The sequence below is a fragment of the Lathyrus oleraceus genome, chromosome 1 (genome assembly GCF_024323335.1).
Source record: "Lathyrus oleraceus cultivar Zhongwan6 chromosome 1, CAAS_Psat_ZW6_1.0, whole genome shotgun sequence".
Taxonomy (NCBI): domain Eukaryota; kingdom Viridiplantae; phylum Streptophyta; class Magnoliopsida; order Fabales; family Fabaceae; genus Lathyrus; species Lathyrus oleraceus.
The window spans coordinates 450,938,784-450,950,796 of record NC_066579.1 but is presented as its reverse complement, the minus strand read 5'-3'; the positions used below and the strand labels follow the sequence as shown (position 1 = coordinate 450,950,796).

The following is a 12,013-nucleotide window of genomic DNA, read 5'->3' as shown; positions in this document are numbered from 1 at the left end:
TAAAGCATATGATAGTAGTTGAGGTATTCAAAAAGACCTTATGAGTTATAACATTAGTTAGGGGATTAGGTGTTAAGCAAGATGGAGTCCACTTACACTCTGATAGGACAAAGCATATTTATGCAATATTTCACAAGATTGAATAGTTACTTACATTTGGATAAATATTACTTGAAAAAATGTATATTTTAGTAATGCAACAAATATATTGACCAAGTATGACATCAATGACAAGTTCATACATTATTTGAAGTTGTTACATATGTTTCAGTGTTAAGTAGGGGTTGTATCTCCCAGTTGTCATAATGTGGACTTCATGTAAGAAATCTTTATAAAAGTTTGATATTCGTCAAGGTGAATATTGTTGAGTATTGATGCATAGACACGAAAGATGGCCAAGGGGAGGAAGAATTGAGTGAGTGTACTGAGTGAAGAGACCTCTACCTCTGCTCTTACATTTTGCTCAAATGTGTGTTTGGTTCAATTGTTTGTTAGGAGTTGTGGGATTTAAAGGGTTATAGTCCATGTGGAATGGACTGGATGACTAGTTTATTCAATTTATCACTTATCACCATTTATAATGTTTAAAATTGGATGAAGCAGAATGGTGTGGATGGGAAGGAAAAGAAAACAATGTTAAGTTTGAAATGGAATAAAAATCACTACATTTCATTATGCGCCATCCAATTTTAAATAATTCAGATAATAGAATTTTATTTTATTTCATTTCATATCACTTCATTCCATCATATTTCATCAAAAGAAGTGTAAGGTGTTAGATCATTATAAACTCTAACTTAGTGGTCTTGGAGTAAATTTGATTCATATTTTTAAAGTTTTGTATAAAATAAACCATTAATTTAAGATCATCTCATACCACTAGAATGGAAAAACGGATCAAACTAGATCGAGCCATTATAAGGAAATTGATTAGGTGAGTTAAAGTTTTGAACTTAACCCCGTACAATTTAATCTGCAAAACAAACGTAGATTTTTTTTAAATAACCTACTTTTTCAATTAAAATTCTAAAATAATTATTTTTTTCAAAATACTTACCAAAATAACCATGTTTCATGCACACGTCTAAAATATGCGTCAGTTGAACTGGCGTATCCAATATGTGATTTAACATAGACGCCAATGATGTTGGCACATGCATGCAAATAAAGCCAATACAATTGACGCATACTTAATTATATCAAGTGTATGCGTTATTGCATGTCGCGCATGTTATATATATATATATATATATATATATATATATATATATATATATATATATATATATATATATATATATATATATATATATATATATATATATATATATATATATATATATATATATATATATATATATAGATGTTATACTTATAAATTAAAAAAAATAGATAACTGAAAAATAATTATTAATATTATGATATAAAATTAAAATACATTACGATTGACAAGAAAACCAATGATCCGCCCGATTGAAATGCCCCCCTGTTCCACATCCTGTTTTGGAAATGAAGCAATGGTTCATGTGGTGTAATAAAGTCAAACAATGGTTGAGTGTTATGACGATGGCATGTTTGGGTGTTCATAAGTGGGGGCTATGATGACATGAGGTTGAATCGTATGAATCACCTGAGCTATAGACAAATGTGGTGGTCGCGTATGGTTGTTGGTGGTTAGGGTTTGGTTCTTGGTTTTGAGTTTGGGTGTGTGTCATAAACCTTTGCAATGTTTACAAAATTAGCTTTTCGGTGGTAGCAAAAGAGAATTATTGGCTTGCATATCAAGGGGACATTCTCTGGCACAATGAAATAATGCGAAGAAAGAAAAAGGGTTGCCCAAACAGCACCCGTATTCGAACCGAAATGGATACGGCAAACAAAATGGTTAGATTTTGTAGTTCATGTCACCAGCTCGGTCAGAATCGTACAAATTGTCCCACTGTTGGACCGAACACAACAACATAATTTTAATTGTAAGTCTTTTGCTTTATATTAAAAACAACATTCATTTTATATGATAAGTAGAACAAATACAATAATTAAACAACAACACAATTAACTACTACAAATAAAATAACATCACAAACAAATACAACGCATAAACAACATAACTATGCGATTAAACCATCAAAACAATTTTGTGAGAAGTATACATCATCATGTGAATGTCTCTGACATTGACCCAGAAACGAACTTCTCCATTTTGGTTTCGTATCAAACCATTGAATTCTTCTGATCCTTTCACCATCTGCAATTTCTACATCTAACCAGCGATTCAAGGTCCTGTTAAGATGTTCGAACGTATCTACATTCCAAAGTCGGATCTTCATCGTAGACTGCACTGCTGAAAAAAATTAAATCTGCATTTCTCTTGTGAATATAAGGACACAAGTATGAATATGAAGACATTTTAAAGAAAATTGAAGGAGATTGAAGAAAAATGAAAGGAGGGGATAAGAAGATGGGTGAAAAATTATGGTAGGGGATGTTGTATTTATAGACGGAGTGGTGGAGTAGTAGCCACATGCATTGACGCACACATGGAGTGGACTATGCATGCGCCATTGCATGTGACGCCTACACATGTATGTGTCACTCCTAGTGGCGCCATGGTCATGGATGCGTCATTGCATGTGACGCCAATGAATAACATTTTCATTGAATGCGTCAATGCAACTGACGCCTAGGTTAAATATTTTTGGAAAAATGATTATTGTGATAAATATTTATAAAAAATGGTTATTTTAGAATTTTAATTAAAAAATTAGATTATTTTAAAAAATAATTCACAAACATGACAGAAGTAGGATGTTAAACCAATTTAAAAAATCAAATTTTTAGATTGCAAATTGATGACTCAATGTTAAATATCATTCTGTAAAAAAAACATCATGGACAGAAAATCATTCATCAAACTACTAGCTCTTAAACTAGAACCATAGGATAAAGCCTGTAAACATGAAAATTTATTCTTTTCACATCTTTCAATCAAATTCCTACATTTATTCTTACATCAGAAACAACCTTTACAACTTTCAAATTCTCTCATTACACATTTGAACAAATTATTTCATTTCTGTCACCATGATTCATCACTGTAATCAATGCCTTTCATAACCATAGAAAAACTCTCCTCCATAATCATCATCTCTTCTCCCACCATATGGATATGGATTTCCAAACAGATAATCTGCAGTTCCTTTCCACATATTCTCCTGACAGTGGTTTTCTCTATGAACTGATCCATTACAACAATTTTCTCTCTTCATTTTTGCCAAACATGGCCAATAACCAAACAAGCTTTCACATATATCCACAGTTTCCAAACCATATCCACTTGGATATTCATATTTAGGAGGAGTCACTTCCTTCTCATAACTAGACCCTGAATTGTTCTCATCATCAGCAGCATCTTCAGCATCATTTTCCTCACTATAATCACTATCTTCAGATTCTTCTTCACCTTCATAAGCCTCAATAGTTTCTTTTATAGTACTATCTTCTGACTTTGGCTTTTCCACAGCAATTTGATCTATGGTTTCATTTTGTGGTTTATTTACTTTCTCTTCAGTTTTCGCATCCTCCGAAGGGACCGGAACCGGAACCAGAACTGGAATCGGAATCGGAGCTGGAGTTGGAACTGGAATTGAATTTGAAGTTGAGTCGGAACGAGGATAGCAGATCTTTTCAGAAGGCGGTTGAGGCTTGCCATAGGTTTCAACAATGTCATAGCCACCACCATAAGGTGTTGGATCATATTCATCAAAAGCAGGTTCATTGAATTCCAAAGTAGAATAAGAGAGAACAAGCTGAGTCATACCATAATTGGGATCATACACAAGATATTTAGGGTCACTAAAAGTTGTGGAAGAATATGCTATGGTTTGGTGGTTATTATAACTATGATCTGAATAACTTGGATCAGAAAAATATGAACTCGAATCATACCCATAATTTGGTTGATTGTAATCATAGCTAGATGGAACTTGATCATAATTATAATTGACAGTATAAGAGTTGAAATTGTACTCACCATAACCAGATCCAGAATATGAAGAGTTGTAGTAGGCCATGATTCATAGGAGATTGAAGATGGAAACTTTAAAAGAGGTTAATCACTTCAACCGCAACTACGTTTTTTCCTTCACATTTAAAGCTATTAAGTGGATTGGTACTATCTCACCCACCCACCGTAGAACTCTTATCTATGCTAAAATGTCCACATGTAGTGAAAGGAAAGAGGAAATTTATGTAGATATATTTAACAGTAATAAAATAAATGGGGGTGCCACAGTGGAAGCAATTTTATAGCATGTGTCAACACTATCACTTGCCAAGAATTGGACCATAAAGTCAATAAAAAGCATCCATGGTTTTAAGATTATCTTGATCACAATTTTTATGAATCATGAGCATAAGCTAGTTTAGGTGAAAGTGATAGCACTTAAATATTGCCACTTTGAGATCATCATATTTGTAATAAATAAAAATGTTAAAAATGGATTTCCAAAAAGAAAAAACAAAGTAAAGTTTTGATTTTGAGTTGGACATGTCAATTATAACCAGCAAAGCAAAGCAAGGGCCATGGATGGCAAATTGGCCATTGTTTAACTTAGAATATTCTTTTCAAAGGCTGATGGATACTGCAGAACCAATCCTTGTCATTTAACATAGTAGTTTGACACTGACATAAAAACAATCTTTAATCATTGTCCAGTGTTTTTGATGAAATATAATTTTCTCTTCACTTTTTTAACAATTTTCTAAATTCTTCATGTTATCAAATCCGTTAAAACCCCTAATTGATACTTATATGAATATGAGCCAGGTAGCTCGTTAGGGATTTGGATTAGGTGCAGAATGCAGTCACATGCATATTTGCCGACGTCGGATGAAATCTAAAACATCAATCTTGAAATCTGGACCATCTTGATCAGATGGTATCTCTACTGTGATTGCACACAATCCAAACCTGCCCACTGGCTGCTTGTGATATGTCTGATGCAATTATGCACCACAATTAACCTAAAGCTTCACTAATTTGGCAATGTCAAAACTAAATATGCACATCATTGGATCTATTGCGTGCCTATTAGTCACTTAATGTGTTCAAAATGTTATGATCGTCCTAGGAAATACTTATCACAAAAGCACAAACTTGTAAAGTGATAAGTAACTCCAAATTATACAAACAAACTACCCTAACACCAGTCTTACATCTCATAGACAAGACACAGTCCAGAAGCACACATTCCTCAAGATAATTACCGACTGACGTGACCATTTGATCGCACTTTAAACTATAAATAGCACTATGCATCTAAATGAGAATCCAACATAGGTGTATCTGAATGAGAATCCAACATAGGTTTGAGCTTTTAGTTGTTATATGAGCATGATAATGCCTTGATAAGGAGTAGAATCCTCTTTGTTTTGGAATTACTCTCAACAAAACTGAAAACCACCCGGAGGCTGCAACAAAAAAGTAAAAATAAGAACTCGTAAAGTTTAATAAGATACAGAAAATGCACAGCAAAAACTACTGAAACTTCACACAACAATTCAGGAAAAATTAATTAATTGATAAAACCCAGGGAATGAACTTCCATCTCCAAGGAAACCCGTTTTCATTTCCTATTAAGATAAGATATGATTAACAAAATGCACAGGAAAAACTAATGAAACTTCATGCAACAATAGGGGAAGAACAAACAAGATGATAAAACCTCGTGAATGAACTTCCATCTCCAAGGAAACACATTTTCAATCCCTTTTGAGAAATATATGATTAACAAAATGCACAGGAAAAACTAATGAAACTTCACACAATAACTGAGGAAAGATTAACAATTTAATTAAACCCTGCAAATGAACTTCCATCTCCGAGGAAACCCATTCTCACTCCCTATTAGAAGAAAAAAAAAACTAATTCTCCCTTGAGGAAAAGCCATGAATCTTGGATACCTATACGTATCACATTACAAATCACGAAAGAGAAGATCAGTAACATCCAGAGTACAACAGAGAATGGAATTGCCTACCTCATGCAGAGGATGAATCTGAGGCAGCTGCCTCTTGTCTTGGATTTTGACGCCCAGTAGGAGGACCATCCCTCCGTCTATCATACCTTCTACCCTCATTCTTTGGTCCACCACTACGTTTTGGTTGATAAGTAGGGTATCTGCAAGGAATGATTTCCCCATTTATGTACTTGTCACCTAAAATTAAAAAGCATACATATTTAGTGACAAGATTATCAAGAGGAAGAATAGTCTAAACATGATATGTTAGGTTAAACTTGATAAAGTAACCTCCATAGTCTTTATTTTTAACATCTATGTATGAGTCTGGAAGGACCCAGAGAACACCAGGCAAACCTATAAGCAAGACAAGTATAAATAAGAGATGAATGGTAATAATTCGTCAAGTAGCAAATAAAAAACTATCAAGATAAATTTCAATAAGAAACATTACCCTTGAATTTGTCGGAGGTTGCTTCATCAACAGTGCATTGAAATCCAGTGTAAGTTGTGGTGCTAAAGGCATACATGTTTTTCTTTGCTTCTTCCATGCTGATAAACAACCACCAACACATCTATTACTTTTGTATTCATAATTACAAAGTTTGTCTACATAATACATCATTACCATGTTGTACAAAACAGAATCCATTTTATTCCACGTACATGTCCCCCACAAAATAGAATCCATCATTACCATTGTATACGATCCACCAATGAAATCTTTTACAATAATATCCTAATTCTATTCCACAAGAATGAGTCACAATGCCCAAATATGAATCATATCTAATAATAGGTTGTTTAACTCTAAATCTTTCTTGATGGTAATAATAGGTTGTTTAACTCTAAATCTTTCTTGATGGTTTGGCCCATAATTTTTCTCAGCCACTCCATGTCTCTAATTATTGAACTATCTTTCATTTGGTCTATACCATCCTCAGTCATACTTCTATGGGTCTACACCATAGATTCAAAACCACTTATATGAAACTTCCATAATTTGTCCAACAGTAGCTACCTACTTCTGTAATGATTTTGTTCCTAATCATACCTTGTCTCACGTGACCCGTGACCACTCATTAACAACACTGAGTTTACTTGTTTGTTAGTTCATTACCGCACACTATTTAGCCTCAAACAGCACTTTAGGTCATAGAGACAAAGTAGTCAATCCTGGATAGCAGCGTGAAGTGACCGACCCCAAAAATGGGATGGCAGGTATACCGAGATGTCAGTTATTTGATAAACCACATGAAGAATAATTAGAAACATATGAAGTGAGAGAGGTGAGGGAGGAACTTGTGATTTTTCTTTGGAACAGCTGAAGTGCAGAAACATTGGCGAAGGAAGGTTAGGATAGAGTCTCAACTCAAATTTAATTGAAAAAACCAAAACTACCCTTAAAACATTTTAAATTTAAGGGGTAATTTTGGTTTGACATAAGGGAAAAAATATTGGGACAAAAACTGCTCCGGGCCACGAACCACTCTGCCCACGCTTCCAGCTATTCACCCTATAGCGGCGGCCGTTATAGTGTTCTCAACCCTATGATGCACAGACTCTGACACGGACACTGGGAGACAACACGGAGACTCTAATACTGATAATGTAAAAATATAGGATACTGACACGGCTACATATTGATAGTATTTGAGTTTCATTTTTGCATCTACTATTTAAAGAGTTAAAAATATATTAATCAAAATTGACGTCTTTAATTGTTCATTGATAACATTGCTTTAGTATATGTTTAACCCTTTTTGATTTGTGGGGGATTTGTTCAAAAAATGTATAAGGCGTGTTGAAATAAAGAAAAAACACTTTTTTTTATTTTTTTTATAAAACACTTTTATGAATTGTTAGACATGTGTTGTATGAGTGTCATATGAGTGTCAGACACCAATTTAAAGAGTTTTGAATCAAAGAAAATAATTATTTTTCTGGAGGACACTTGTTGTCTCTTCCGACACTTGTCATTCGAGTGTCATACAAATGCCGGACACCGACACGTATCGGACACCGCAACACGCCTACTTCTAAAAGTGTCCGTGCTTCTTAGACTGTGCCGCTAAGACTCTTCAGCACACATAACTTCAGTTTGTCTGGTAGACTTCAACAAAGAAGCCTTGGAAAAAGTATATGTACTGAGTCATATTTGAACCATTGCTGAACAAGATATTTATGTTCAGCACTTTTGCCGGAATTTATTCATTTTTCAATTTATTACCGGTGTCCTTGTCAGTACACTTGCGATAATGTTTAAGTTATTCATTTTTCAATTTATTACCGGTGTGAGTGTCGACGTAGTGTTTCTAGTGTCCATGCTTTATAGATAAGAATCTATGCCTATTCCAATTTCCAATTTGAAACATAACATTCAGCTTTAAAACACAATTAATCAATTTCATAATATCATATATCAGTATATCCACTACAAACAACTCTGAAACTTCCATTCAAAAAAAAAACTCTAAACATCAAAAACATATATTATGAGAAACTATGAAATAAGAAGCAACGGTAGAAAACGAACCTTCCCAAGACAGTGGCAAGAGTCTGAAGGTAAGTATCAATCATTTGTTCACGAGAGGGTTTAGGGTCTTTAGGAAACTCCATTACAATGAGCCAATGGTTGTAGTCACAACCGGGAAGCATAATCGTCTCTCTCGGCTCATTGCTTCCGCTTCTCTTGGAAGATTTATCTTCATCCACCGCCGCGCGAATCCGGATAGGGTTTCGGGTACGGATGGAAAGATTGTTGAAATTAAGAGATGAGGTTTTAGCGTGATTAGGTAGGGTTAGGGTTAGGGTTTTAGAGGAGATGGTGAAGGAAGAAACCGTCGCCATTGGAAAGGAGTTAACGAAGTTGAGAGCAGGAGAATAAATTTGTGACGCCATGGAAAACAACGATAAGGCTCAAGGTTCAGCCGTTAAGTTTAGTGCATACGAAGTATGAATAATTGATGTTTATTTATACGACGTCGTTTTAACCATTATGGGCCATGTCTTAATAGACTACTAATATCAATCCCATTTCTCAAATTCAATACCATACTTCCCCATTTATACTTCTACCCCTCAAGCACCTAATGTTTTTAAACACCATTAATTTTAATGAACTACAACCAATTTTATAAAAATAAATTACCTTCAACCCCACATCAAATGCAAAATATTAAATGACTATAAGAATTTGATCGTTATAGAAAGTATGTTTAAATGGATCACATAATTCACATTAACAAGAAATCCATCCAAGTGAATTAGTTATTCATTCTTTAGGAATTTATAGAAAAAAATCAATGTAAAAAAATCAACTACACCGTACAAATGATGAGGGATGAAACTCTTCTGATTCCTTGCCTTCTCTCTTGTTCCAATGCTTCGTAATATGCTTCGTAATTCATAAAATTTGGAATCCTAACGACTGAACTTGTTGGAAATTTATATAAACAATTCGATTTTTGCAAAGTTATGTTGTAATGTCCTTTGGCTCGCGGATATTTTGTGAAGTTTGTGAAGTGTCTTTTGGAGGAGTCATCCCCGAACCAGCAGCGTCTCGTCGGAAAGTAACTCTTAGCTATCGAAGAAATCATAAACACCAAACTCCTCCTTCCGATCCTGAAGGAGGAAGGGGAAGTCACACACGTCCTAAGACATGCCACTTTCATAGGGAAGAAGAACCAAAGGAGCAGCCTTCGGTCAAAGGACGAAGGAAGCATCCTCTTTCTACTCGTATTCTAGATAGTTGGGTCTCGAATTCAAAGCTCCATAGTTACGACAGAAAGGGAGATCCAGATGAGCATATGCAACATGTAGATGACCGTCTAAATTACTATCATGTTAATGAAGCACTAAAGTGCAACCTCTTTACACTAACTCTAACTGGATCGACTATGATTTGTTTCAAATCTCTACCTAACAAAAGTATATATTCATGGACAAAATTGTGCAAGAATTGCATCGCTCGCTCAACCTACAAAAATAGTCGTGCTCAGCGAGATAACTCCGGGAAAAAGGAAAGTTCGCGGGCGTATATCGACCGCTTTACAAAAGTGTTAGTAGATGTGGGAAGCTCTAACAAAAGCATGTAGTGCTGGATTTTCAAAAATAGCTTGAGGCAAGACAGCATCTTCAGAGAGAAGTTAGGGGGTAAGGAAGCTCACAACTTGAAAGAGTTGTTTAATAGGGCTTAGCCATTTATTAATTATGAGAAAAAACTCATTACTCTAGGGGATAACTAAACACCGTCACGTGCATGTTCTAGCCAATCAACACCTAAGGAATCCAACCAACGCAAGGAGAAAGGCGATCGTATGACCCAAAGCCGATTTGACAAATACATTTCCCTAACACCTCCTGGAGAAAATCTATAAGGAATATGAGAACACATAATTCAGGAAAGCTAGGATAAATAATCCCTTACCGGTTAGTGAATCCTTTCTGACTAATAAGTCATAGTACTAGTGTTTCCATAAAAATTGCGGCCACAACACCAATGACTTCATTAGCTGAAGGATGCAATCAAATGATTGATTAAGAGAGTTGTATATCTGAATATACTAAATACGGCAAGAGGGATTGAGATGATTCCTTTAGGAGCAAGTAATCCCTGACCAAGACAATTGATGTGACTGGGGGTAAGGAAGCGAGCAGTGAAGAAAAGGAGTCGCACAAAAGGAAGTGACATCACATTGCATCCATCATGGGAGGCGCCTCGTGAGTAAATGCCTCGCCTAACAGGACGATGAAACAAAAAATCAACTACTACAAATAATATATTTTATGACACAACTTTCACATCAGCAACTTATATCTGAGGTATAATCCCTGGGCAAGCAACATTCCAATTTTTTAAAAATAAATATCATATATTCCCTCGGTTCGGACGTCCAACCAAGAGGAAATATAGCTTAGGGTCAAGCCTAAAAATCTACCTTTTGTATTTTTACTTTTTTTTTCAATTGGCGTCTTTCTTATTTTTTTTTATTATTTATCTTTCCCCCTTCTTGGACCTTCCAACCAAGAGGAAAAGTGGCTCATGGACCAAGCCTCAAAATCCATCCTTTTCATTTTTGCTTTTATTTTTTAAAATTGACACCTTTCTTATTTTTTTTATTTATAATTTGTCTATTCTCTTGGTTGGGACTTCTAACTGAGAGGAAATATCAACTATCTATTTTACATGGAATTTTTTTAATTTAAAATGTATATATTCTCTTTGTAGGATTTTCTAACCAAGAAGAAATCTATTTTTCATGTATTTTCTATAACTAGACTATAATTATTGATTTACCTTTTAACACTCATTTCATCTTCATTGTCCTGCGAAATCGGACGGTCTTTTAAGAAAACATAACATATGTGATTTTCATCTCTATCTTCTCCATCTAAACTCCCTAACATATAAACCCATATTCCATCATTGTTTTCTAAACTTCATCTCTTCCAACACACATAAGTGTTCGAACATCAACTCTTTCAACACATGTATGTTTCCTCCCTTCGAACACCATAATGTTATCGAAGCACCAACGAAGCTTCAAATGAAGGAAAGAAAACCAAACATCAACAAAGCTTCCCCCACCATTATTTTATCTTCTTTATCATGTTTTTGGTATGTAACTCAATTTATTCATGCATGTAACTTAAAAATGTTAATCTTTATTGTGTGGATTGCTCGTTGCTTTATAGATTATGTCGAGTGAAGTTGTGTTTTCTGTTACTTATTTTTTTATTTTAATTATGTTAATAAAAATGAAAATAGATTTTTCCTCTTTATTGTTGATGTTGACAAAAGTTTATATGTATCCTGAGTTAAGTAAAGTCCATGTGTGCCATGAGTGAATTAAAATGGGTTTTTTTTCCTTTTCTTTTTAGTGTTGATTTTATTGTTTATGTACTAAATGTGTGTGTATATGATAATATAGGCTTGCTAAGGGAAGAGAAAGACAGACATGAGATTTGGATCAAGTGAAGTGTGTTAAAGA

At 34.5% G+C, this 12,013-nt stretch overlaps 1 protein-coding gene and 1 pseudogene across 1 annotated transcript; both read right to left on the bottom strand.

The window, feature by feature from the left end:
• Positions 1-2,948: 2,948 nt before the first annotated feature.
• On the bottom strand, positions 2,949-4,519 carry LOC127083172 (uncharacterized). Its single transcript, XM_051023423.1, has one exon. The coding sequence runs from the start codon at positions 4,071-4,073 to the stop codon at positions 3,102-3,104; it is 972 nt and encodes a 323-aa protein (XP_050879380.1). The 5' UTR covers positions 4,074-4,519; the 3' UTR covers positions 2,949-3,101.
• A 538-nt stretch (positions 4,520-5,057) lies between these two features.
• On the bottom strand, positions 5,058-8,977 carry LOC127083183 (multiple organellar RNA editing factor 9, chloroplastic-like; annotated as a pseudogene).
• Positions 8,978-12,013: the final 3,036 nt, after the last annotated feature.